Source organism: Doryrhamphus excisus, chromosome 16, assembly GCF_030265055.1.
Source record: "Doryrhamphus excisus isolate RoL2022-K1 chromosome 16, RoL_Dexc_1.0, whole genome shotgun sequence".
In the NCBI taxonomy this organism is placed as follows: domain Eukaryota; kingdom Metazoa; phylum Chordata; class Actinopteri; order Syngnathiformes; family Syngnathidae; genus Doryrhamphus; species Doryrhamphus excisus.
In genome coordinates, this window is record NC_080481.1 from 15,976,107 (window position 1) to 16,004,059 (window position 27,953).

The 27,953-nt window shown below is 42.4% G+C and overlaps 2 protein-coding genes across 9 annotated transcripts in view; both read left to right on the forward strand.

Moving 5' to 3' along the window:
• The window catches only part of iqsec2b (IQ motif and Sec7 domain ArfGEF 2b), a 33,081-nt gene extending 25,777 nt beyond the window's left edge, over positions 1 to 7,304 (forward strand). Inside the window, exons 8-14 of the mRNA XM_058050603.1 lie at positions 1,027 to 1,166; positions 1,352 to 1,477; positions 1,678 to 1,777; positions 1,862 to 2,023; positions 2,777 to 2,959; positions 3,093 to 3,142; positions 4,136 to 7,304. Coding sequence (XP_057906586.1) covers positions 1,027 to 1,166; positions 1,352 to 1,477; positions 1,678 to 1,777; positions 1,862 to 2,023; positions 2,777 to 2,959; positions 3,093 to 3,142; positions 4,136 to 5,314 — 1,940 coding nt within the window. The 3' untranslated portion in view covers positions 5,315 to 7,304. The remainder of the gene's footprint in view (positions 1 to 1,026; positions 1,167 to 1,351; positions 1,478 to 1,677; positions 1,778 to 1,861; positions 2,024 to 2,776; positions 2,960 to 3,092; positions 3,143 to 4,135) is intronic.
• Positions 7,305 to 8,369: 1,065 nt separating this feature from the next.
• Positions 8,370 to 27,944, forward strand: kdm5c (lysine demethylase 5C). 8 transcript variants are annotated; one of them, XM_058050598.1, is made up of 29 exons: positions 8,370 to 8,390; positions 10,412 to 10,559; positions 12,371 to 12,448; positions 12,528 to 12,650; positions 12,745 to 12,915; positions 13,387 to 13,521; positions 16,706 to 16,762; positions 18,954 to 19,077; positions 19,147 to 19,451; positions 19,639 to 19,797; positions 19,904 to 20,023; positions 20,110 to 20,268; positions 20,905 to 21,086; positions 21,171 to 21,333; positions 21,412 to 21,531; positions 21,613 to 21,807; positions 21,894 to 22,075; positions 22,404 to 22,528; positions 22,605 to 22,752; positions 22,826 to 22,916; positions 23,765 to 24,147; positions 24,227 to 24,365; positions 25,609 to 25,788; positions 25,868 to 25,990; positions 26,083 to 26,802; positions 26,908 to 26,950; positions 27,027 to 27,226; positions 27,322 to 27,510; positions 27,583 to 27,944. In XM_058050598.1, the coding sequence occupies exons 2-29, from the start codon at positions 10,416 to 10,418 to the stop codon at positions 27,589 to 27,591; spliced, it is 4,767 nt and encodes a 1,588-aa protein (XP_057906581.1). In that variant the 5' UTR covers positions 8,370 to 8,390; positions 10,412 to 10,415; the 3' UTR covers positions 27,592 to 27,944. The 8 variants fall into 8 exon arrangements, with proteins under 8 accessions (XP_057906581.1, XP_057906582.1, XP_057906576.1 ...); XM_058050599.1 differs by lacking the exon at positions 8,370 to 8,390 and adding an exon at positions 8,685 to 9,262 and having other exon boundaries at positions 27,322 to 27,498; XM_058050593.1 differs by lacking the exon at positions 8,370 to 8,390 and adding an exon at positions 8,687 to 9,262.
• Positions 27,945 to 27,953: the final 9 nt, after the last annotated feature.

Sequence of the window (27,953 nt, forward strand, 5' to 3'; positions counted from 1 at the left end):
TTGTAGAACTACATTGTCGTACAAAACCACAATGTGTCCCAATGGACCTTGTTGTAGTTGCTCTACCCTAGTGATGCAATCACAGCCTTATCGAGCCTTACAATTGTCATATTGTTCCTCAAATATGTAATGGTAATGGTAATGGTTTTATTTCATTTGAACGTGCATCAGATTACAATTGAATGCATCACATAATCAGTTCCCAGTTCCACATGTCCAAAAGGAGTAGGAAGAAGCAAAGCTTATTAAATCCTACCCCTGCATTTGGTACTTTTACAATCAGTAACTGTTACATTTGTTCACTTCCTGCTTTCCATAATACAGTTTAAGTTTTTTTTTTTTTTTTTTTTAATAATGTACCTCGTACCGAAGTACTAGGTGATATGAGCATCCAATGCCATAATGGGTACCATAGTAAGTGTCAATATAGTGATATATATAGCACATCATGACTGGTTCAAGACTCTTCATCCTTGTATTTAGCAAACATCAACTGCTTGTATTGTTTCTTGAATTGGCTCATCGTTGTGCATTGTTTGATTCCCTTACTCAATCCATTCCATAGTTTGATTCCACATACTGAAATGCTATGGCTAGCATAACGTAGTCCTAGCATAGAAGTGTTTCAAATGTAGTTCTTCCCTGAGATCATATTTCTCCTCTCTTGTAGAGAAGTATTGGATGACATTTTTAGCTAGTTAGTTATTTTTAGCCTCATCCATTATTTTAGCTGTTTGAAGATGAACTATATCAGCAAGTTGAAGTATTTGTGATTTTACAAATAAGGAGTTAGTATGTTCTCTGTAGGCGGCATTATGAATTATCTTTACTGGCCTTTTTTTTGCAGTACATTTAGCGAGTGAAGATTGCTTTTATAGTTATTAGTCCAAGTGTTTCAAATGTAGTTCTTCCCCTAGATTATATTTCTCCACTCTAGGATAGAACTAGGATCTGTGTTGTATAAAAACAAATCTGTCCGCAAATATTGAAATAATTGTCTAAAGTTTTCTATTTCCTTCACCCAAGGTGTAGATAATGGTCAGGATATTCCCAGGGACCTGCTTGTAGGAATCTACCAACGAATACAAAAATGGGAGCTGCGCACCAATGACGACCATGTGTCCCAAGTGCAGGCAGTGGAGAGAGTCATTGTTGGGAAGAAGCCTGTGAGGGTTCAAACGTTCATTTATTATCATCACGGAAACATGAGAAATCATATGTTGCAACTTAATGATGGTGCTTTCAAATAATTTTCCACTAAATGTAGTTATTTTTTTATTTATTATTTATTAATATGTATTTATTTATTTATTTTTATTTTTTTATTTTAATTATTATTTTGTCTATGAAGGTGCTGTCCCTTCCACATCGTAGGCTGGTGTGTTGCTGCCAGCTTTACGAGGTGCCTGATGCCAACAGACCCCAGAGAACAGGAGTGCATCAGCGGGAGGTCTTTCTCTTTAATGACCTTCTCGTGGTAAGAATAGCCCTTTTCTGTATTAGCCGCTTTTCCCATTCAAGGTCATACACGGCAATTATGAACAATTGATAAAAGACCCTTCACTGGTTGTGGTTAAACATCACGAGATTAGTTCATGTTGCTTCATTAATTCAAGTGTTTAGTGGTTAATATGCAACATACGCCTCATAAAAAAATGTGTTTATGTTCCGTATCAGGTAACCAAAATTTTTCAGAAGAAGAAAACCTCAGTGACTTACAGTTTTCGACAATCTTTCCCTCTGGTTGAGATGCAAGTTCATATGTTCCAGAACTCATGTAAGACAAGTTTTCTTTGCACGTTGGAATAGTTCTCAATTTGAAAGATGTTTAATGACCTTTATTTTTTTTGTTTTTTTCAAGACTATCCTCACGGTATCCGCCTGACCTCAGCTGTCCTTGGCGGAGAAAGAAAAGTTCTAATCATTTTTATGGCCCCCAGTCAGCAAGACCGCACACGCTTTGTTAGTGACCTCAGGGAGAGCGTTGCTGAAGTGCAGGAGATGGAAAAATATAGAGTTGAATGTAAGTCCACCATCTGCTGGCCATTGTCGTGAAGGACTCATTGGCGTGGATGTTACTGTGAATGGTTGTTTGTCGATATGTGCCCTGTGATTGGCTGGCCACCAGTCTGGGGTGTACCCCGCCTCTCGTCCAAAGACAGCTCCAGCACCCCCGCGACCCTAGTGAGGAAAAAGCGGTAGAAAATGAATGAATGAATGTAAGTCCACCATCTACTGGCCATTGTCGTGAAGGACTCATTGGCGTGGATGTTAGTGTGAATGGTTGTTTGTCGATATGTGCCCTGTGATTGGCTGGCCACCAGTCTGGGGTGTACCCCGCCTCTTGTCCAAAGACAGCTGGGATAGGCTCCAGCACCCCCCGCGACCCTAGTGAGGAAAAAGCGGTAGAAAATGAATGAATGACTGTAGTAAGTCCACCATCTACTGGCCATTGTTGTGAAGGACTCATTGGCGTGGATGTTAGTGTGAATGGTTGTTTGTCTATATGTGGCCTGTGATTGGCTGGCCACCAGTCCGGGGTGTACCCCGCCTCTTGTCCAAAGACAGCTGGGATAGGCTCCAGCACACCCCCCCCCCGACCCTTGTGAGGATAAGCGGTAGAAAATTAATGAATGAATGTAAGTCCACCATCTACTGGCCGTTGTTGTGAAGGACTCATTGGCGTGGATGTTACTTTGTCCATATGTTCCCCGTGAGTGGATGTCCAGAGTGGAAAACCTTAGCTCAAATTGTTCCTCTTCGCTTTTATTTACAGCGGAGTTGGAGAAGCAAAAAGGTGTGATGCGTCCCAGTTTGCTGACCGGAGGTGTGGTCGGTGGAGCTGGTGTGAAGAGTGATGTTGTGAATGGCACCATGGGAAGGACAAGTTTTGACGACAACTGCGAAGGTCTCAAACGCACCGCTCTCAGCTCATCTCTCAGGGACTTATCGGACGCAGGTCAGTGAAACATGCCGTCAGAGAGTTACTGTATTTCTTATTGGGTGGCGGAGCTTCAAAGTGGGAACGTTCTTATTCTTAATAAGCAATTCTTCCTCTCTTTGCTGACTTTCCTCTTCCTGGTGGGGTGCAGGGAAGCGTGGTCGCAGGAACAGTGTTGGTTCTCTGGACAGTACGATGGAAGTAAGTCTCCAAGACTACGTAGTAGTACAGAGTGTTACGATACGAGTGTATGTACAACATAACCCAACAACCACGTGTACTTTATGTGTTTACACCTTTTGGCTTCATGTTGAATGTCAAAGCACGTCCTGGTAATACCTTTTAGGTAGGGGACTCAAACTCAATTTACTTGGGGGCCACTGGAGCTCGGGTCTGGGTGACTCTGGGCCGCATCAGGTTTTCCCAAAAAAAAGAAATGCATTTTTAAAAACAAAAAATTTTTAAAAACTTCACTTTGGTTCCAATTTTCTACAATAAAAGCTCTGATAAAACATTCCACTGTTCTCAAATATCTTAATTTTTATTTTTCTACACAAAATAAGATGAAAAATAAATAAACAAATCAAGAATAAAGGAAAGCAATCAATCAGTAATAAATAAATAAATATAATAATAATAATAATAATAATAATAATAATAATAATAATAATAATAATAATAATAATAATAATAATAATAATAATAATAATAATAATAATAATAATAATAAAACGTAAGAAACCACATATAGTTGGTGGGTAGACAAATTATTTTTAAAATGAACAAAGCAGAGCCCTGTAGACATGACAAAACACGACTATAGTCACATTTATACTCTTTTTATTTACAACATATTGCGCAACTGCGGGGTCTTGAGACACATGCTAACTCGCAAACTAGAGAGCTAGCGACCTAAACGGTAGCCTTCAAGTTATTTCCTTTAAACTTAAATAGCCAAAAACTTACCACTTCCACACGGATAGGGAGGATAACTATTAACAGTTATTTAACCTTTAACATGAACATTAGTCAAACGTAATAATTTTTTCTGGGTACATGGGGGCCTCAAACTAGTGTCCTGCGGGCCACAGTTGGCCCGCGGGCCGCGTGTTTGAGACCCCTGCTTTTAAGGTATATTCATGTAAGGTAGGATAGACCTTCGCAGATTTTTATAAAGCATTTTTTTCCTTCCAGGGATCCATCATTAGCAGCCCACAGCCTCACCAGCGCTACCCGGTACCGGGTGTGGTCGCTGGCTGCTACGGAACAGAAGACTTCCGGCCTCATCGCCCCATCCTGAGCCCCGGAACGGGGATGGGGGGTGGGCCGGGGCAGCAACATACCACTGCTGGGACCGGAGTTGGGGGCGTCCCCAGCAGTGTAGAGAGACCAGGAGCGGGGAGCGGCCCTGGGGGGAGCAGCAACAACAGCGGTTCCTTCCTGGGTTCACTATTCGGCAGCAAGCGCGCCAAACCACCAGGGCCCCTTATTCCACCGGGGCCACCCTTCCCCGCACCTGTGCCCCCACCAACGACGGGAGGGCCCCCTCCTCACTCCCCTTCATCCCTGTGCCAGCAATTGGAGGGGGGGCCTTCCAAGATCCAGGCGCTGCACGCACAGTACTGTCACGCAGCTACCGTACAGCCCCCACCGCCGTATTATCACCACCATCGCTACCACGTCCAAAATGTCCCTCCTCCCTTGCAAGGGGTGCCCACTCATACTATACAGAGAGGCCCGCAACCCTGTCGGCCAGCCCTTGGCCCCCCACACGTCACGCACCCGCAGCTGGCCCATCTCTCCCAGCTCTCACAGCATGGGCTTCCGGGTCGCTACACCACTATGGTGGTGGGATGCCCCCCCCTTTCTCCTCTCTCCCAGCATTCCCCGAACCCGCAGTTTGCCCTGTACCACGTGCAGCCCACACACTCCATCAGAGGGAGCAGCGGTCCTGTTACCAAACCACCCCTAACCTTGTCTCACTCCCATCCGCACCCCCACGCCCACTCCCAAACCCACCCCGGGCACGCGCACACACCACACCCAGCCAGCCATTCCACCCATCAAACACACTTCATATTCGGCACCCTGCCCCACAATCTACCGTCCGCTACCGTCAACGCGCATCACACAGCCTCCGCCGGCCCGTATCTGCCCCAGTACCCTCCTCTTTCTTCGATCCCCCCTCCCCCACCACACTCCCCTTTACCCCCCCCTTCGTCCCCCCTTACCCCTCTTACACCTCTCTCCCCTCACCCCCCCCAGCACCCCGGGCAGCCTCAGCCGGGGCCGCCGGCGACGGGGGCTGGAGCGACAGGTACAGGGGGCAGCTCCAAATCCAAACCTATCAACCGGATAAGCACCGTAGTGTGAGCAGGATGTGGGCCGCCCGGGGTCACAGGTCAGACGATAGGGCGCAGGAGGTCAGCAGAGCCAGGGCCAGGGCGAGGTCGGCCAGGACGGAAAGTAACAGCAGCGGCGCCGTCGACAAGAGGAAACGCAGTTTGCTCCGCCTCTGTTACTTTCACCTCCGTTTCCCGCATATGTAAAAACCGGGACACGTGAACGCTGCACACACAATCAGAATAATCTATAGCCATATTATTGAAAATAAATTATATTTCTTAGTATTGCCTCAGTTTTAAGTCTTTGAAGTCTACGAGTATTTATACAGTAGGTATGAAAATGTCAACAATAAACAATCCCAGCAAAGACGATTCCGCCAAATACAAGTTTAACATTATAAACAACGACATTGCAAAAACTTGTCACTTGCCTCTGCAATAATTTACTTAGCTCCGTGATGTCCTCATTCACTGCAGGGTCTACTTTGCAAACAGTAATGTTTTATTTCTAAAAAAAAAAAAAAAAAATGACCTCAGATTTGTTGCCGTGTGCTACTTTTATTTATTTTTTTTCGTCAACAGAAAGCCATCTGGATTCATAACGCATTCCCGTCACAGTTTGGGAAACTGATCATCATACATCAACAATCTATCGTGAATGTTTTTGAAGCTTCTCGCCGTTTTATCAATATGATATTAATATCTGCTATGAGTATGATGAATAGTGTCTGTCTAATTGTTTGATTAGTATGTAAATGTATCAGCATATGTTTGTACAGGGTTATAAAGAGTCGAAGAACATACACATTCCGACTGGAGAGTACTTTTTGAGTTGAAGTGCAATTGACATCCTTTTGTTAATTTCATCTAACTTTATTGTTTTATTTAATAACATGAAATATCAGTGATGTTTTTGTTCAAATTGACAGTATTTCTGCATTTTTTTTGTTATAACGAAGGAAAACATGCAATTATCCCATTGTTGAAAAAAAGGAATATGTTTTTCCTTTATCAATATACAAATCAAAAGTCAACTCACTTTTTCCTGCTCATCACATTCGTCATTCGGTGTTTAGATACGTTTTGAAGAAAGCACGCTTTTTACAGGAGGCTTTGTGGTTTTTGCACGTGATGTCTTAAGTCAGAAATGACCTTCATCTTACCCTCACCCCCTCCAGCCACTTTTTTAAAGAACTCTCACTTCATTTACCGATGCTTTTGTCATCCGGCTGAGGGCTTCTTATGTAAAAACATAACAATATAATTAAGAATGTATAACAGCCCACAGATACGTACTGTATTCCTTGTCATTCTGTGGGCCTCGTGTACCTTTTGCAACTGCAATATTTTGGAATTGTGAGTACTGACATAGGTAGGTCCCTATAGTACCAGCTAATATAAAAAGGAATAATTACATATTCTGATTAATGAGCAGAGAAGTGAGGACAAGTTTTTTTTTCAAGAAAACTTATTCAAGTCGGAATAAACAAAAAAAGGATACAAAGGAGGTTTGGAGAAAGTCAAGAATGTGAGATGAAGGTTTTGTATTTGTTGCCTAGCCTTTTTCTTCTTATGGTGTCATTTTTGACTCTTCTTGCATGAATACTGTATATCTGCACTTATTGAATGGATTGTACTGTATAAACCTGAATGTAAATAATACCCTATAGGCTTCTTATCAGCCATGGGACCAAGTGCTCCCAGTCCGTATTCAGGTGTGTGCATGTGAGTGCCATGACATACGCAAATGTACATAATGAGCAACAGAAAATATTGTCCAAAAAGAATATTTACTTGTTTTGCTTTCCTTATTCTTTATGACTGAAGGTGAGAGAATGAATTACAGTGATATACATGACATCTTATTGTATATGCTTATATGTTATATGCACTTATGGATATTATTTTTAACAATTTAGTTCAATTTTCTGTTGTGACTCTTACTATGTGTGCCAGAGGAATAGATTTGATATGTGAATATTTATTGCTTCTGATCAATTAAAGTGTCCTTGCAGTGACATGGCTAGCATATGTTGTTTTTATTACATTGAAGTGTTTTAAGTGTGATCAAATCTCTTTTTTTCTTTCTTTTTTGGCTTTTCCTTTCAGGGCTCACCACAGCAAATTAATCTCCTCCATCCAATCCTGTCTTCTGCATTCCGGCCTCTCCGACTTTATCTCCAAGGCCTCTAACATGTAATGTCTCTCTGATATTCTCATTCCTGATCCTATCCATCCTGGTCACTACCAATGAGAACCTCAAACATGATAAAATACATTAACAAAAATGAAATTTATGTTAGTGTCACACACACACAATAATTAGATTTAATACGTTTTATAATGTCATATGGTAATTTCATCACTTAATCATTTAATTACTATCATTTTATAGTATTCTATAGTGTAAGAGGAATGGTGCCTGATGGGAAATTACAGTCTTCAGTACGTCAAGTAAAAAACAATAGGGATGTCTTTTTTTGCCTTATTTGAGAGAAGTAATTATCTCTTTTTGTCTGTTTTTTAAGTTGATGATTTCGATTTTATTAATAGAATAATTCCTCCCTTTTAAATATAATATTAGTTATTTTATACTTAATTTGCTCCAAACTTATAGTCAATTTTCTATACATGAAGTACATATATATACACAATACTGTACCAACAATATTATTCAACTAAAATATTAAAAAAAAATAACATGAAGAAAAATTCAGTCAAAATTAATGTTATTAAAGGGGACCTATTGTGCTTTTTCCACTTTTCTGACCTATTAATGTAGTTAGAATGTTGTATTCTTGTATTAAAAGATGCCAAAGTTTCAAATATGAGTTTGTTTAGTACCAAAAACATGCTAGGTTAATTGGCAAGTCCAAATTGTCCATAGGTATGAATGTGAGTGTGGTGTGAATGGTTGTTTGTCTATATGTGCCTTGTGATTGGCTGGCGACCAGTCCAGATCCCGCCTTTCGCCGGAAGACAGCTGGGATAGGCTCCAGCGACCCTCGTGAGAATAAGCGGTACAGAAAATGGATGGATGGCAAAGGGGACCATATATTAGCAATGTGAAGAGGTCGCTTTTCCTTTCATGAGAAACGCATAAGGTGGTGAAATTTTTTCAATGCTCTCTAATGTATATTAGTGAGACACGGTAGCCTGTTAGCTTCAACTGAGCCACCGTGCTACTGCTACGCTCCTCCTCCCAGGCACGAGGGAGATACAGCTCCCGTCTATATCGATATCAAATATATAGTTGATTTTTATACGATAATTTAATTTAATGTATCGTAATGTCTATATTATTCAATGTAACGGATTTATTTTACAGCTTATTCATTTTCAGATGCTTAGTATTTTGGACATAGATTACATGAAACTGTCTGGCTGAGACATAAATGTCCTCCAATTCTGGAAGGACCCATTACACTAAACGGACGAACAGTTTACTTAAAGGGTTTTAATTGAGTAACTGTTACTGTTAATAATAACTGTTAATTTGTTTCTTTACTATACGCTGTTGTTAATTTGCGTACGTGGGCACTACTTTCAGAGAATAAACGCCGCGGACTTAAGTATGAGGGATTTTTGTTGTGCTTCGGTCGTGAGAAAAAAAAACTAAGATGGCGGCTCGTCAAGAAAGATAGGATGGCTTGAAGGGGGAGATAATGTATATCGGGAAATGATTGATAACGACACAACGGTTGCGGTTTGAGACGCTCATCAAGATTAAACGGATGCCCCGCGTCCACGTTTTTGAACAGAGTGGAAGTACATGGAGAATTGAGGCAGCAAAGCGGGTAACTTTGCTAGCAGCAGTAGCTCGCCAGCGGCACCAAGCACAGCTGGCCCTCGTTAGCTAACCACCACCAGTCATCACAACAACAGAGGAAGGGGAGCAGCCAGCAGCCCTATCATAGCCCGGGACATCGAGGTGTCTACGGGTCAGTCACTGGCACACGCCGAGACAATGTAACATGTATGACTCTCGAAATATTTTATAGAGACTTGCTCTTGGTATGTGACGATAAACCCATTCAGTTAACTCGCTATTACTTGCTTCTGGCGTTGACGCAAGTTAGCTCATCTGTGCCTATGTTTGCTTAATTCCCACTGCCGTGATGTTACCTTGTAGCTAACTAACGCTAACCAAGACCGTGGGAAGAGATGGGACTGGGCTAAGGAAAATTGGAGGCCTTGATGCTAACGTTAGCTCTCTTTGACACGGGTGCCTGGACAGTAGAAAAAAAGACTTTGAATTGATTGAAGTGGATCAAAACAAGACTTGACAGTCATCTGACAACGTAAAATGTCGTCATTTTTTATTGCGCGTTTTGACTGGAACGAATAGTTTTATTTTGGTTTCTAAGTATAGGGAGCTAGCAGTTGTCATCTAAGTACCATTGACATTGATTTAAACTTCGTCGGTAATAACTTGTAAGTGGTTTTATTTCATGTATCGATTAATTGTCGAATTGCTGCTATTATGTTACTTCAAAGCCTTTTTAAATGCACTTATCCAGACACTTGCAAGTGATGCCTTTATGGCCTTCTCTACCTTTTGAGTTCATGGCATCCACGCCATTGTTTGGCTACAAGCTTACGCAGCATCAGTTTGTTTCAATTAAAGCCCCATTTGGGAAATAATGCTTGAGGAAAGTAATTTTCGTGAAGTAGTATCGCGTTTCTCGACGGTACACATGTGTTATCATTGAGTTAAGCGGGGATATTATGTGGGTGCATGGCAACAGATGAAGGATCTATCTGAACCACCTCCTCCATTTTTAACCATGTTGATTGCCAGAGTTGTGCATTTGTTTTGTTGTGTCTGGAACTAGGGTGGGGAGCTGGCCATGTTAAGGGTAATACCACTTCCTCTGTGGTATTGACATATTTACTGTTGGAAATTGAGGTCACTCCTGTTTCAAAATTGTACAAGCATGCCTCCATTTTATGCTATCGTTACAGTGACACATTTGCATTCTAATACTGTAATATTTTGTGTATTATGCTGCTAGCAACTGATGCAATGTACTGATTGATGCTTTGAGGCAAAGTAACACCAAATGTAGCTTGTAGTTGAAAGGTAACCATTAAACAATGTTTTTGTCAACATGTGTTTTGTCAGGGCAATGGAAGGGGAAGAGTTTATACCTCCTCCGGAGTGTCCAGTTTTTGAGCCATCATGGGAGGAGTTCCAGGACCCTCTGGGTTACATTGCCAAGATACGTCCCATTGCAGAGAAGTCTGGAATCTGCAAGATTCGACCTCCGCAAGTAAGTACATACTGGCTTTTGCATCACGTTGAAGAAAATACTTGGTTCTCTGTTATGTTTGACATTTGTTTGATAATTATCATAAAGTACATTTCATTAGCAACACAAATTCTGACCTTTAGTCGAGCTTATCAGCCCAATACATCACTATTGAATAGGGCTGCAACAATTATTAGAATAATTGGAGTACCTCGATCACAAAAAATATTCGTTTTTTTTTATTTACTTCGAGGAATCGCTTTCGTCACCAACACAGAGGACGAAGAAGGAAGCAAGTCATTGAATTGTTTGCAATCGGATGCAAGGGGCTTAGGAGCCCACAAGCATTAGTAGATTGCATTTTCATTTGGTAAAAGTAGCTTTTGCAAGAAAAAAGGTTGGCTAGTTTACAGCTGAACTTTGTCAGATCCTACCATTATATACTATCATTGCTGACAAAACAAATCTACCGTAATTTTTTTTATGGATAATTGCTCACCAGTTTTCGCAGTTTGTGGGTGGTCTCAGAATCATCACACCTGTCGTGAATGGCTATTGTAAAAGTGTAGGAAAAAAGGGCACAGTTTAGTTGTTAGTGTAAATTACTGCCAACAGAAACCTTTTTCTGGTTTCCAAATGTACTAACATTGAAGATGATTGGAATTGTAGTGAAAATTTTATTATAGAAAGTAAAATTGAAGAAGCATTGAGTTTTTTCTGACAAGAGCTTCATTAAATGTATTTTGGCAGATTGCAGATTTTTGTAACTTGCATTACTAGTCATGTGTAGGTTGTAGAGCGGACGCGGTATTGTGTTTGGCATATTCAGAGCTGGATGTATGAAAATTGACCTGTGCAGGACTCAACCTTAGTAAGTTACTAAGTGTTACTTAAACAGAGTTAAGTTAGCGACGGTGTTTAAATTACTGCGATTGTCTTTCCTTTTGCCAAATGGCCTAACGTTAATAATCTTGATGATCTGGTGTAACCAGTCTAGCAAAGCTTACAATTTAAGGTTTTGTCATTTTGGCCTCATCCATGTGAAGATGAACAACACGTTTCTTTTGTTGCTTATGTAGCCTAATTAAAAACATTGTTAAATAAGGTTTTCTACAGTTCTACACATTTCACTCCTACCTTGTGGAATCCCGCTGACAGAGGCAGCTGCAGCTGAAGGGCCTCTTGTGTAGTTGAGCAGTGGTTGACACGATCGTGTAACGTAATATAGACAATTGCAATGAGTCGAATTGCCTGACCCTTCACATTTCTGGAAACACTGTGCTCATGACAGTAATGTTGAAATAGGGATAGGTCGATAAAGCAGTAGTGATCAGGGGGACAAAAAACATATATGAGCACATTATTGGGACAGCGCTCCAGCATCCAACATAGCCGGTTCGCTGTACATCAGCGAATGCAACTGCGCTCTTTCAGCTGCATCAGTGCGAGAACTGCTAGAGTTATAAGAGACAGATGCTCAAAAAAATTTCTTCACTTTTGTGTGGACATATTTCAGTAGCAAAATGCAAATGAAAGGGTTGAAACACGTACTTGCATGAGTGTTCCACTTTTATTTTTTCCACTCAGTGTAATTTGTAGGCGCATATGCGTGTGAATTACTCTCACTGTAGACCTAATCTCATGTATTGTCTCGTTTTGTGACACCCTGAGCAACCCACATATAAAATCTGATAATATGCCTAATTGAAGTGTTTTTAGGATTGATATGTGAGGATCCTTCAAAGTTAAGATGTGGGCAGCGAAGCAGGAATTAGTCTCTGTTGTGTTAATGCAGACATCCATGCTGAATATGATTTTTTTTTTCTTAATAGGACTGGCAACCACCATTTTCAGTGGAGCTGGATACCTTCCGCTTTACACCACGCATCCAGAGGCTTAATGAACTGGAGGTAAGCTATTTTTGCTTAGTTAGGTGATTTAAGTGATTGGCATTGTCGTTCATCGTCTTCTTCATACTTCTTTCTTCAGGCGCAGACAAGAGTGAAGCTTAATTATTTGGACCGCATCGCCAGATTTTGGGAGATTCAGGCTTCCTCCCTGAAAATCCCTCATATTGAAAGACGTATTCTTGATCTTTTTGGTTTGTCAAAGGTGACCACTAATTTCATGAAGTAAAACCTATTTCAGAGGCTGTATTGCTTTTTCGTCACCTTTTTGTTTTGCTGAAATGATTTTGGTATTCCAGGTTGTGACCGATGAAGGTGGTTTTGAGATGGTTTGTAAAGAGCGGCGTTGGGCTCGTGTAGCTCAGAGGCTTGGCTACCCTCCAGGCAAGAACATTGGTTCTCTTCTGCGCTCACACTACGAGAGGATCGTCCACCCCTTTGAAATGTTCCAGTCTGGTGCCAGCTTGCCGGTATTACTAAGCATTCTCAAATATTTTTGATTTGCATTACCATTGGTTGTCACTACATAGATAGTTTCAAGTAGGCATGTCCCGATCCACCGTATTTGTGAAGATCGGATAATATCTGCTTCCGCCATGAGATCGCGCAGATGCGGTTGCCTTAGGTGCGAGGATGCGCTTCAAAGCTGGTTGCCTCTCAACTTCTGCTACTTCGACTTCTGTCACACCACAAATTCATCTATAACCATGTTAAAGGATTAGTCCTACCCTAAAAGTATTTTGCAAGGTTTTTCTGCCAGTGGTTTGTTAAAAAAAATTGTCATTGGTCATGTTGTGTAATTAAAAAGTAATTTCAGCAATAAGCAAAAAGATTGTATCGGAAGCCAAAAAATGTGGATCTGGACATCCCTAGTTTCAAGCTATGTGACCACAGTTAGATGTTGCATACATTTAAATTTTTGTCTTGATTGGAATCCCTAGCATTGCAAGCCAAAGCACTACGATGGTGAAGATGTGGATAAGGAGTACAAGCCCCACTCCATCCCACTGCGTCAATCAGTCCAGCCATCCAAAATGAGCAGTTACGGGCGGCGAGCAAACCGCTGTCAGCCAGAAGTAAGTGAAAGCATTTGTATTTGTTCTGATTTAAATTTGAACACTATCGTCGCAGCTGTGCACTGAAACCTTTACAGTGAGTTTCTTGAATTCCCCCCCCTTTTTTTTTTAGATGACATTTACATTGCTTCCTCGTGCCTCTAAACTGGTGATGTACTGTGTACCTGTCAGAAGTACTTTTATAAACTGATACTATACTAATGTGTGAAACCTTCTGTCATTGTCATTAGCTACATTTTCAGGGATATTATCCTGTCATTATGAGCATTGGTGGTCTTTTTATCCCCCAACCGAAGCTCACATTGGATATTGGTTGAATGTGAAATTGATTGGATGGCAGTGGGCCAGGTTTGTTCAACTATGGGCTTCCGTAAACATCAAAGTAATGATGCAATAAAATAAAAAAGGTCATATATTGGGCCCTATGAAATCAATTTGAAATTGTTTTTTAAATTATTTTTTTTTAGTTTTCATTTTTAAAATTCTGTTAATGATGCCAGTTAAATAAATACAAAAACCCTTACATTTATTGATACAATACATGATTGGACAATTTTGCGTGCTCTGCTAAACTAAGCGAAGCCAGCTGGTTTTCACTGACTATTGCTGTTCACGAGCTCGCGCTCTGAGACATGGATTTGAAAGTTTTTTCCGCCAACTTAGCTGATGTTTCTGGTTCCTGCCTCGACATGTTTAGTCCAGGAGGTAGCTGGTTAGTGTTTGTGAGGACATGCTGCGATGAATGAGCAGTCTGCTGGGGAAATATTTCCCTATACTCATGTTCCTTCTCACGGTTACTGCTCAGTCTGTCACAATATCGTCCGATATTCGATAATGTTAATCTTTTTGGGGTGAAAAAATATGAACTAATTCACTTTCAAGACCCACTTAGTTGTAGGACTACATAAACATTGAAACTATGTAAACAAACAAACCTTTAGACTTTTCTTTCATCATGACCAAAAACACTGAAAATTTGCTTTTTCTGCACAGAAGCAAATTGCCTACAAGTCAGAAATTCACACACAAGATGCATAAGACTTTGGTCTGTAGCTCTCCCTAAAAAAAGCAAAAGATGTCGAGGGACGTCTTTGGCAGAGAAATTAAAATGATCAAAGTTCATTTGCTTTTGATCCACTAGATGGTACTCAAGTGTAGCGTACCTGTGTGAGGCATACAATATTAGCTACGAATGGTAGGGGGTCACCAGCATGTACACTATGAGGAGGAGTTTGTATTGAATGCATTGTTGAACTGGAAGCCAATGGAGGTAATGTGGTCAAAATATCTAGTGTTGGTAATAATTCTGGCAGTGCAGTTTTGAATCAGCTGAGGTTGATGGATGAGTTTGTGAGAGAGAGAGGGTCTGAGTCGAGAGATGTTGCGGAGATGAAAGAAAGCTGAGCGTGATATATTGTTTATGTGGGATTTAAAGGAGAAAAAGGAAGAACCAAAAGTGTGCACCACATACAATACAGTGTGTAAGGTTTACTTTAGGTCACTTGTGAAATTGCTGCCTATTATATATTATTTCTGATGGATTTATCCTATGGATTTCATAACGTACAGTGGCACCTTTTATGGCCACCTTTGTCATCATAGTGCCTGGATTCACCTGGCTCCAGGTACGTGTGCGACTTTGTTGCATTTCCTTGTCGTTGTAATGAATCATAACAGACCTTGTAATCTTGGCACTACATTTACGGTGTTTATTGAATAATTTCAAGTCCAGCAATGTTTTACATTAGTTTATGGTATAAACGGTCATTGATGTTGTTTGTAACGATAGTGACGTAGTTGGCAAACCCTGAGAATGGTGGCGTCACGCCGTGTCGTAGTTGTCTACTGTGCTTTTTTGTGTCCTTATGGCGGTAATAGCATTTTCCGATTTACATATTTAAACAATGAGTAGTATTACTGAAGTACAGGAGATGTCAGGCAATTGAACATGACCACACAAAGCATCGTGGGAAATGCCGCACGTTTGTATAAGCTGCAGGTTTCAAAGGTTGAGGAAAAAAGTAGCGGCCTATACACTGGAAATTACAGTATTTTATGACTTACGGCATGAGAGTCCATAATTTCTCATCCTTCTTTTGGGTTGATGTGTGGATTGCAGATTTAAAAAGTCGCCATGTTTGCATCCTCAAACTATCCTGTGGGTTGCTCCCCTCACACCCATACAAATTCTATTCGGCTGTTTCACGTTTTGTCACCCGTCTGAAGATGTATGCTGCAACAGTTAGATGGTCGTCTCTTATTAATTGCTGATGTTTCTGTTGACAACTAAGCAAGTTTCTGTGTTGATTACAGCGTGTCTGCAATTAGCAATTGTGCACTTTGTTTATGCCAGCTTGTTTCTTTTCCATCCTGCAGTGCTCTGTCTTAACATGCTAGTATTGCTCTTTGCTTCATTCTTCATTCTTTATTCTTTTCCCCCATGACCATTTACATGTATTATTTACATTCCATTTACATGTGCATGTTTGTGTGCTGATGGCCAAATTGTAATGAATGTTGTTTTTAACTTACTTACAGTTGTGCAGAAAGTACAACTGGAAGAATAAACTAGGGGCAGAGCATTTTGTGCAAGGGTGCCATAAAGGATGCGCTTAGGTGCAATTTCACACATATGCCGCGTCAAGTCCAAGGCTCTGTCACCCATTAGACAGTAAAATTGAAAATTCACCCACCCGCTGTCAGTCTTTGTTGGCATTGCTTCTCAAATAAGTGGGGTGGGCGTGTGAGAGGAAAGACTTTCAATGTTAGTGCAGACCTGCCAACATGTATGATTTCTGTCATACTCTGCATGCAGTTTGACTCTTGAATACGCTTATGCTTTGCTGCTCTCCATTTTGTTGCATTTCTCTGGTTTCAGTTTCAACTTGAGTCTGTACTAGGGATGAGCGAGTTCTACTCACAATGAGTTAATCCAACTGACAAATTGAGAAGGGTTTACAGCGCCAAATTTGTATATATATTTGTTCTGGATTAACTCATTTTGAGTAGTTGTATAATTTAGTGGACTATAGCAAATAATAGGTCTAACTCGAATGGTGACAATATAATAATGCAATTTCCCCCATGACTACTGGTTTCATTTTTTTTTCTTTTTCCCTCTTCTCCCTGAATGTACTTTCTTCCCGGCTTAGTTTATTGTTGCTGTTATTGTGTTCCCCTGCAGGGTCCAGAGGATCCGAATCCCCATCCTCTCACCACTGGCTCTCAACTCATCTCAGCGGTACTGCCTCTTGAGCATATTAGCTCATCCTCAGCCCATGCGCTCTTTTGACTTCTTTCCCCTCACTGCTGCACCCTTTTGGCATCTACATGTGTTTTTTTTGTAGTGAAACTAACCACTTCAAAATGTTCATTAACATGCAACGATGTTTGCACTTCTACGGTTTGGCTACCACACTTCACATGGCTGGCTGTGATAAGTTGGCATACATACAAGCCACAATGACAAAATAGTTTTTTTTTTGTTTTTTTTTTAGAAAATTTTGACGTAATTTACAGACGGATGCAGAGGTAGTGGAATTTCAGGACTATAATCAGATATTATTTTATTAGTGATGATATCATTGACGACTGCCTGGTGGTGTTTCATGAAGTGTCACTTTACATCCACGCCCATCCTTCGTAATCAAATGAACTATGAATAGCATGCAAGTTTCATTTTATGCCTAGGTTGGGTTTCTGGTTTTCTCCCGCCTTCCTACATGTTCTTTTAGGATTTTGCTTGGCTTGATATGCTTTGTCATTGGTCAGTGCTGCTCTGAACCTCGTTGAGTTGTATCGCTGTGTTGTCGCTGAAGTGCTAAACAGTTAAGTTGCATGTGTTCTGGTGAAGCAAAATTGTTTCATTTCATTGACTTTCATGAGTAGGCCATTGGTAAAAATTTGCCGGATCATGCCAGACTAATATTCACCAATACTCTCCAGAACTGTGATGACAGTTCTGCTTATTACAATGGGTGTAAGGTGTCATGCAGCATTATTTTCCCCGCCGCAATGTATCCTCGAGCCACACAATTGTCCATAACTTAAACAAAACTTAACTGGTTCTTCTTTTTTGTTGTGTAGTTTTTGCAAAATCCTACTCACCTAAATAACCAACAAACTATTGGGAGTTAAAATGTACACAGCGCTTTTTTTTGACAAGCAATTAACGAGCGCAAGTCCTGTTTGACTCTACCCACACCGTAGTTTTGAAGAAAGTGAGTGGTGGATATGGAGAACAAATCATGAGCAGAAATGGACAAAGAAAAGGTTATCTTGAATGCTAAGTTTAGCTTCAAAGCCCTGGCAGATGGCGCTCTCGGCAAGATCAAATTTATTTGTATCTACTGTCGTTGTGAATTATGGTATATGGTGACTGCCAGAGAGAAGTGAAGATACTGGAGCATTGCAAGTATTTTATTATTGGCATTTTTATAGTGGTACCTTGGCACCGTGTGGTTTTTTTGTTTGCTTTGTTTTTAGACGGCTTGCCTTTTTATTTTTTTGTCTTTGAACTGCAAGCTTAAACTTGGGTTTAATCTTATAACAGATTGAGGTTTTGGTATTGGGAAGTGAACCCTGAAAGAAGTTTTGGATGGCTCTTCACTAACACTCTATTGATGTCAATGCCATGTGGACTTCCTTATATATGGCTGCAGATTGCCTGCACTCACTAAACGTGGAGCTTATGTATCCGGAAGTCCTCGGGTGCGCTTGGGAGTGTGATCAATCACAGCGGCGTGAGCGTACCTAGAGGAGAGCCGGAGTAAATTAAACAGACCATTTGGGTTTGAAGCAGGAAGTCCATGTAAACACTGAAGAAAGAGGTGCAGAATCTGGAAGATTTAGAAAGCTTTCCGTGTGGGTTAACGTGTGAAGCTGCTGTATACGAGTCCACAACTTGATACAAAGTGCCAAAAATAGCATAACTGCCGTCATTATTAAAACCAATAATTTTTAGGTATTGTTGTTTCAGTTTGCTTAAAGCATAATGCTTGGGTCATGATGCATGCGATACCTTCATTGTTTTGTGTCTCAGTTTAAATAATTCTCTTTGTCCAGTCTTAAAATTTGCCATTGTAGCTTTCTTAAAAGTGAGGTTCAAATATAGTTTGATCTCATTCTCCTGAAACCCTTACTTGTGTATCATGACACCACTGCTATGAGAACGTCAGTGGTGGTTTCATGAAAAGTGGTCTGTGTTCTAGTCTCGATGTATGGTTGTAGATTCGAATGTTTCTTTTGGTGATGGGTCATAACCTTGGAGCTTTCCTTTCTAACCTAGTTATAATAACCCCTTCTAGTGATACTTTGGTTGTAAACTTTATATTTCTAAAGTTTGTTCTGCATCTGGTACATGGCTTGTGTACTTTGGAAAGCAGCGTCCCTGTGTCTATTATTTCATGACGATCATGTGCTTTTATTCACAGCCTGAACCTACCGAGGAAGACATAGAGAAGAACCCAGAACTGAAAAAGCTTCAGATCTACGGTGCAGGGCCCAAGATGATGGGACTTGGACTCGTGGCACGTGACAGAGGCATTAGGAAGAAGGGTAAGCAGTATAAGGTCTGGTTGTCTTCTGATGCAAGTCCTGTAATGACTCACCTTAACTATGTTCTAGTAGATGAACTGCCTCAAACTGTGACGATCAAGGACAATACAGCATCTCCTCCCGCTGACACTTCTGTCAAAGAGCCTCTTGAGACACAACAAAGCGAGCACGAGAGCTCGTCTACTCCCCATCTGCCTCCCTCCAGTATCACAGTCAAGGCAGAGATCAAAACAGAAGTTAAGGTAGAGGTTATGGCTGAAGTGAAGAAAGAAGAATCGGAGGAACGTCAGAAAGAAATAAATCAACATATTACAGATGGTCCATGCACCAAAATGACCATGAGGCTACGGCGCAATCTCAACAACATGCAGTGTGTAAGTAAACAGATCCATTCGTATGCAAGTCAGACTTGGAATGCTGGGAATTTTTGTTAGACAGTGCAACTTCCCAAGTGAAACACAAACCATTTGTGCCCATTAAAGTTTTCTGCAATATATTTTTCTGCCGGTATTTTTACGAACATTTGCAAACCTTTGATTACTGAAATTAATACTGCCACAGGTGGATTCCTTTGTGTGTCGGATGTGTGGTCGTGGAGATGATGATGAGAAACTCATGCTATGCGATGGTTGTGATGATAACTACCACACATTCTGCCTACTGCCTCCACTCACCGATCCGCCAAAAGGCAACTGGCGATGCCCAAAGTGTGTTGCAGAAGTAAGTTTCAGCTTTCAAAAGAACATTTTACTGTCTGTAAAAATATCTTGTGTAAGGTTTTGTCGTGCATACAAAACTCATTGCTGTCGGGTTTCCTTATTTGCAGGAGTGCAAAAAGCCTTCAGAAGCATTTGGATTTGAGCAAGCAACTCGAGAGTACAGTTTGCAGAGTTTTGGAGAGATGGCTGATGCATTTAAAGCAGATTACTTCAACATGCCTGTCCATGTAAGCAAACTCCAAATCCATTATGACGCACAGCTCTGCTTTATAAGGCATGAAGATGGAGACATCTGTTGCTCTGTCCTCTGCAGATGGTTCCCACAGAACTTGTGGAGAGGGAGTTCTGGAGGTTAGTCAGCAGCATAGAGGAGGACGTGACTGTTGAGTACGGAGCAGACATCCACTCGAAAGAGTTTGGCAGCGGCTTCCCAATGAACACGGGCAAGAGGAGTCTGACAAAGGAGGAAGAGGTGTGCCTACTCGCGTTTGTGACATGTTCGCTACAGAGCACCCATACGGTCCCACACGGACACATTCAAAAAGCACATTATTAATGGTATTGTGGTCTTAGGCCGTACTCAAAGTAGGGCAATCATATTGTGCCTCACTCCACTTTACACCTAAAGCACAGTACTAGTGACAGCCTACTCGATCATGGCCGTAGTAATACAGCATAATGGAACATATCATTTAATTTGCATGTAATTAATGATGGCGTCAACCTTGTACAAAATAAACCAGGACAACACCAAATAAGTCTGCAAATGTAACAAAGTTAGAGAAATTGTAGTAAAACAGCAGAACTTGAAGTCATGTGACAAGGAAACAGGTGTCATTTTCAGGCACAGGAACAGATAATCATTGATGTTGAAGAATTACGCGAGGCCAGTGTACTTACAGTGGTATGAAATAGTTTGGGCACCCCTGATCATTTTCTAGATTTTCCTCTATAAATCACTGGTTCTTAACCACAAGGTTTTCAGCTAATAAGAAATAAAGAGTAAAAACTGGAGAGAAGTATGTGCATTGTAAACATATTAAGTCAAGGCAAACAGCAAATCCATTGTGTATGTGATTAAATAACACTCTACTTGTGTACCCCTCAGGACTACGCCTGCTGTGGTTGGAACTTGAACGTGATGCCTGTGCTGGAACAGTCTCTCCTGTGCCACATTAATGGCGATATCTCCGGCATGAAGGTGCCCTGGCTTTACGTCGGCATGGTCTTCTCAGCTTTCTGCTGGCATATTGAGGATCATTGGAGCTACTCAATCAACTACTTGCACTGGTACGGGAGCCACTTTGTTTCTGAATAGTTCTGGATGTTGTATATTAACTTGGGCACAGCTTTTAAAAGTGTTCTTATCATCAGGGGTGAGCCCAAGACCTGGTATGGGGTTCCTTCTGTGGCCGCTGAGCGACTGGAGGAGGTGATGAAGAAACTGACCCCAGAGTTGTTTGAGTTCCAGCCTGACCTCTTGCACCAGTTGGTCACCATCATGAACCCAAACATTCTCATGGCTCATGGTGTACCGGTATGTCTCATCAATGCGTATGCTAGCAGCACAAATAATGTTGGCTCAAAGTAACTTTATGTTTGTTTGTTTTTTCAGGTTGTACGCACCAACCAGTGTGCTGGTGAGTTTGTCATCACCTTCCCTCGAGCCTACCACAGCGGCTTCAATCAGGGATATAACTTTGCAGAAGCAGTAAACTTCTGTACTGCAGATTGGGTACGTGTCCGAATTGTGTCATATGCTCTTGACACAATGAGATGAACCATTGTTTTGTTTTTTTTTTTTGTCTTGCTGCAGTTGCCTGCTGGGCGTTCCTGCATTGAGCATTATCGACGTTTGCGAAGGTATTGTGTGTTTTCCCACGAAGAACTCACCTGTAAAATGGCAGCCAGTCCAGAGAAACTGGACCTTAATCTAGCTGCGGCAACACACCGGGAAATGTTTATTATTGTCCAAGAGGAGAGAAAGCTCCGAAAAGCTCTCATGGAAAGGGTGAGGGACATTTTCTTGGCTCTGTTCCTTTTGTGTGTCTGGTTGTGTATCGGATAGTTCAACTCTAATATGTGCTTTGCATGCAGGGCATCACCGAAGCTGAGCGCGAGGCTTTTGAGCTGTTACCGGATGATGAGCGACAGTGTGACAAATGCAAGACAACATGTTTCCTGTCAGCACTGGCCTGCTCAAATTGCCCCGAGTGTTTAGTGTGTCTGTATCACACTCAGGACTTGTGCAACTGCCCCACTGACAAACTTTACCTCAGGTCAGTGGTTCCCAAACTTTTTTTTGGGAGATGGAGAGTTATACCATGCCTTTTAACTATTACCATTTTTAAGCTACAATCTTTTCAAATAGTCATATATAAATTGAACATTTTCTTGAAAAAAATAAATAATAATGAAACGTGGTAATGGTAGCCCCACACCCCTCCGTCATAACGCCGCCCCCCAGTTTGAAAACCACGGCATGTATATACTGTGCTCAACATTTGTCCCTTGACACCTGGGACATTTACTTTTTTGAGATATGAAACCCCCTTTTGTTATTTTAATGTACACTGGCAACATTATCATTTTGTTATCTCTTCACAGGTACAGATATACCTTGGATGAGTTGTTGGCCATGTTGCACCGATTAAAGGTTCGCTCAGAGTCCTTTGATTCATGGGCCAACAGGGTAAAAGAGGCTCTTGAACAAGAGGAAGGAAACAAGATAGGTAAACACATTTAGTTCACGTTTTTAATGTATGGAGTAGAATTTCATTTCAACTCATTTGGTATTGAAAATCCCAGGAATTGATTACTTGGAGATGCTGAAAACCGAAGCAGCAGAAAGGAAGTTTCCTGATAATGAACTTCTAAGAAAACTCAACACTGTTCTCAAAGACATCGAGCAATGCCAACAGAAGAGCACGGAACTCCTCACTAACTCAAATACCAGGTGGGATGGAGGAGGTGGAACGTGTTTTGCTAATTGGTCATATCAGAACATTCACACGTTGCTGTCTTTTTAGTGAAGCTAAAATGACTTTGGCGGAGCTGAAATCATTGATAGACACCATGCAAAACCTGCCGTGTGTGATGGGTCAGCTGGAGGAAGTGCAGGTAAGGACCGGATCTTGTGACACTCTGTGTTGACAATTTGGCGACATATTTTCTCAAAAGCAACTAGTCGAAAATGTAGCTACTTTTTCCCGCCGTCGTTGGTGAGTTTTGTGGTATTTGGGGACTTGCGGTTTGGGTTCTCACTGAGCAGCAGTGGGGCTCCTGAGAGTTGCGTCTCCGAGCGGCCATATTATGTCACTTTTGCAGCCACGCCCCTTCGTACAGCATCTGTGTGGACAAATTTTCCACACCACCCACGTAGGAAATTTTTTAACTATGCGGAAAAACATGGCTGACGAGCAGGAGATCCTCACAGCTGAAGTACAGAAATACCAGAAACCACAGAGCAAGCCGAGCCATGTGACTTTATTTTTTACGTTCCTATTCTTTTGTCGCACATATATACGATTATTATGTTAATTGGTGACTCCAAATTGTCCATAGGTATGAATGTGAGTGTGAATGGTTGTTTGTCTATATGTGCCCTGTGATTGGCTGGCGACCAGTCCAGGGTGTACCCTGCCTCTCGCCCTAAGTGTCAGCTGGGATAAGCTCCAGCATATTCATACCTAATGGACAATTTGGAGTCACCAATTATGCATGTTTTTGGAATGTGGGAGGAAACCGGCGTACCAGGAGAAAATCCACGCACACACGGGGAGAACATGCAAACGCCACACAGAGATGCCCAAGTAGAGAATCAAACCTAGGTCTCCCGACTGTGTGGCTGACGTGCTAACCAGCCAGTACCTACTTTTCTAACTGACGATTTGGCAACAGCTGTGACATTACTAGAAAAATCAAATATTTTGCTTCTGCAATCAGCACCATTTTTTCTATCTTTTAAGGCGGTTTTGCAGACGGTGAGTGATTACCAGAACCGAGCTCAGGAGCTGGTCAACGAGCGTGACTGGAGAAAGGCTTCTCCACCCACAGAGCAGTTACAGATGTTACTGGAGCAGGGGAATGAAATGCCCGTGGTGGTGCCGGAGTGTAGTTTACTCCAGGGCCTCCAGGAGCAGGGACACTGGCTGGCAGAGGTCAGGCGCACCTTAGGCTCGGAGGGAGGCGAGAGACAGGAGGTAACATTGGCGGTGTTGAGGAACCTGCTGGAAGCGGGCTGCAGCGTGCCTCAGAGCGCATCTGTGGAGACGGCCATGGCAGAGCTGCAGGAGCTGCTGACAATTGCAGAACGTTGGGAGGAGAAAGCGCAGATCTGTCTGGAACAAAGGTACAACACACAACGGACAGCCGCTGTCACGTCGTGTTACAACCTGTCTGCCTTGTTCTGAAGTTATTTATTTGTCCAGACAAAAACACCCTCTCTCAACCCTGGAGGCAATTGTAAACGAAGCCCAGCTCATTCCAGTCAAGCTGCCCAACATCGAAACTTTACAGGGATGTCTGAGCCGTGCACGCGCTTGGGTAACAGACCTGGAAGAAATCCAGGTAAAACATACCTTTTGTTGTCTCTTAAAGTGATGGGATTCACTGCTGCTGTGCTTTTGGTTCTGGAGGGAGTACAGACGAAATCATTAGAAAGGTCAGAGAAGAAATGGTCACACTAAAAAGATGGTTTGATGATAATAGATTGTCCTTGAACCTAAATAAAACTAAAATCATGCTGTTTGCTAACAGCAGAAAGGACACGCACCAGCAAATACAAATAGACGGTTTGGACATCAAAAGGGTGAACGAAAATAAATATCTGGGGATCACAATAGATGAAAATATGAGCTGGAAACCTCATAATACAAATATACAACATAAGGTGGCCAGAAATATTTATATATAACAAAGCAAAATTTGTTCTCCAAACTCTTTATTGCTCTCTGGTTCTACCATATCTTACTTATTGTGTGGAAATATGGGCTAATAACTATAAAAGCAATCTTCACTCCCTAAATGTACTGCAAAAAAGGTCAGTAAGGATAATTCATAATGCCGCCTACAGAGAACTCCTTATTTCTAAAATCACAAATACTTCAACTTGCTGATATAGTTCATCTTCAAACAGCTAAAATAATGCATAAGGCTAAAAATAAAATATGATCTCAGGGAAGAACTACATTTGAAACACTTCTATGCTAGGACTTCGTTAAAAAGCCATAGCATTTAAGTATGTGGAATCAAACTATGGAATGGATTGATTAAGGAAATCAAACAATGCACAACGATGAGCCAATTCAAGAAACAATACAAGCAGTTGATGTTTGCTAAATACAAGGATGAAGAGTCTTGAACCAGTCATGATGTGCTATATATATCACTATATTGACACGCACTATGGTACACATTATGGCATTGGATGCTCATATCACATTATTTTAAAAATAATAATAATAAAATTAAAAAGTTTATACCATACTTTCAAGCCAAATGCTTCTTGTATAAGTGTTCATTCAAGGCAGTCATCAGTGAAATGAAAACTGCAAAAAAAAAAAAATCAATTTCTCTTTAAAAAACCTTAAACTGTATTATGGAAAGCAGGAAGTGAACAAATGTAACAGCTACTGATTGTAAAAGTACCAGATGGAGGGGTAGGATTTAATAAGCTTTGCTTCTTCCTACTCCTTTTGGACATGTGGAACTGGGAACTGATTATGTGATGCATTCAATTGTAATCTGATGCATGTTCAAATGAAATATTCATAATGTCAAAATGACAAAAATGATGTTTTCCTTTTTATAGAATGGGGAGCATTACCCGTGTCTGGATGACCTGGAGGGCTTGGTGGCCATTGGAAGGGACCTGCCTGTCTTCATGGAGGAGCTGCGACAACTGGAGCTGCAGGTGGCCACCGCTCACTCGTGGCGGGACAAGGCCACCAAGACCTTCCTGAAGAAGAGCAGTCAGCACAGTCTTCTTGAGGTGCACGAACGCGTCGACCATCGTAATCCGCATGTATTGTGTAACGTTTATGATGTTAACGCGTGGTTTTGCCTCGCAGGTGTTGTGTCCGTGTGCTAAAAGGAGACACGACGAGGCGGAGCCGTTGGACGACCCGTTAGACGACTGCGATACCAACACCCTGGGCCTCTCTGCTCAGGACCTCCGGGACCCTGCGGCCATTGTGAGTTTGCCAAGCGTGTCGCAATCTTAAGACTGACTTCTACTGATGAGGTTTTTCTTGGGTGTGATGCAACGTGTGCCTCTTGTCTCCAGGCGATGGCGTTCAAAGAAGGGGAGCACCGTGAGAAAGAGGTGCTACTGAGGTTGCAGAAAGTCAACATGGGAAAGACCGGACTTGATGCAGAGAGTCACAAGGACGGGAACGGGACCACGGAAACGGATCCATCCACCCAATCTGAAAACTCTGTCAAAGAGAACGGCAACCACACTGGTAACGCCCCCGCACCGTCCATTTGCGTGTGCGGCACTCCATCGCGCACCCCTCAGTTGCGCTGCCATCTTTGTAAGGACTGGTTCCACTGCGGCTGCGTCCCCTTCCCTTCTCTGCTGCCCGCGTCCGGACCGCCAAGTAACCTGCACTGCTGGTGGGAGTGGGACTCGCGATTCTTGTGTCCGCGTTGTCAGCGGTCACGGCGCCCTCGCCTGGAGACCATACTGGCTTTACTCGTAGCCTTGCAGAGACTGCCCGTGCGTCTGCCCGAAGGGGAGGCGCTGCAGTGTCTCACGGAGAGAGCCATCACCTGGCAGGGCCGTGCCAAAGAGGCGCTGGAGATCCCCGAGCTGCGCCAAGCCCTTCAGACGCTGCAAGAACTCAAAGAGACTCCTCGTTGTGAGGAGGATATGCAAAAGGAGGCGGAGGCCAGCTCCGTCATTGTTTTGTCGGACTCGGAAGGAGGAGAAGGTGAGGACGGTATCATTGATCTCACCGAAGATTCGCCTAAAAAGAAAACCAAGGAGACCAACGGCACGCAGGTAATGGAGGTCAACGTGTTTTAGGAATTAGACAGAAAGTCTTGCTTTTTTTTTTTTTTTTTTGGATGAAAAATGACTTCTTTTCCTGACGTGATTCTTCTTCAGGCTGCTTGCGAGAACGGCATCAGCAAAGACCGCAGTGCCGCTGGTAGGTCGCCGTGTCTCACATGTTCAACCACGTAACGCACGCCACTGTTGCTAACCAGTTTGCTCCGCACGCTCAGGTGTGGGCGCTCTCCTACCCCTGCTGTCTCAGCTCAAAGGTCAGGTGGTGCAGCTCTCCTCGGCCACAAAGGAGCGACTGGAGCAGCTGCAGCTGGAAGGCGACCTTCTCGAAGTCTCCCTGGACCAGATGCACATCATCGGCAGAGTCCTGCAAGCTGCCTCCGATCCACCTATTGAAACACTGCACACGCTCATCCAGGTATGCGTATTTCAGGATGCGTTATTGACTCCTTTTTAGATGTTCAACATGAGCTGCATGTCTTCTAACCCCGTCGTCCTCCATGCCGCCCGAAGATTGAACTTGAAGAACAGAGGCGAAGCAGCCGAGGACGTGCTAAAGACTCCAAGAGGAAAAGAAAGAGCCACCGAGGAGGAAGCGGGGAGGGGACCGGGGTGGGGCCACTGGACGAATCCGACCCCAAGAAATCCTGCCCCCTAAGCCTCGGCCCCTCACCTCACCTACCTGCCCAGGTACATACAGAGGTATGGTTATCCTTTTATTCCTTTCATACATGACTCTGCAAAGATTGATTTAAACTTTACCCCCCCCTCAAGAGTCTGTGATGGTGGATGCTGGATCTGAGAGGGCAGAGATTCACTGCCAGGAAAAAAAAAAAAAACCCTTCACAGGACATCCCGGTCCTGTCCTCAGTGCCCACCTAATCCCTCATTAAATCAGACGTCTTAGAGCCAAGACTCTTCTACACTCCAGTTTCACTCAAACGCATCACATCAAAGCCCTGATTTCTTTGTCAACCCTGACAAAATTCCACTCCACTTTTTCCCCCCGGGGCCCCCACTCACCTGTCATCTAATTAAGGCTGTTGGATCATGTGGGACTTCTGTGATAGCCGTGTATTTGGTCTAGAATTGTCCCCGAGGTAAGTCGGTATGCTTTGTGACCCCCCCCCCCCCCCCCCCCCCCC

Excerpts from the sequence above, each read along its gene's own strand:
- kdm5c (XM_058050593.1), top strand. Across the intron at positions 12,449-12,527 it reads AGAGGCTTAATGAACTGGAG|GCGCAGACAAGAGTGAAGCT; the intron begins GTAAGCTATTTT and ends TTCTTTCTTCAG. Across the intron at positions 16,763-18,953 it reads GCTCTCAACTCATCTCAGCG|CCTGAACCTACCGAGGAAGA; the intron begins GTACTGCCTCTT and ends TTTTATTCACAG.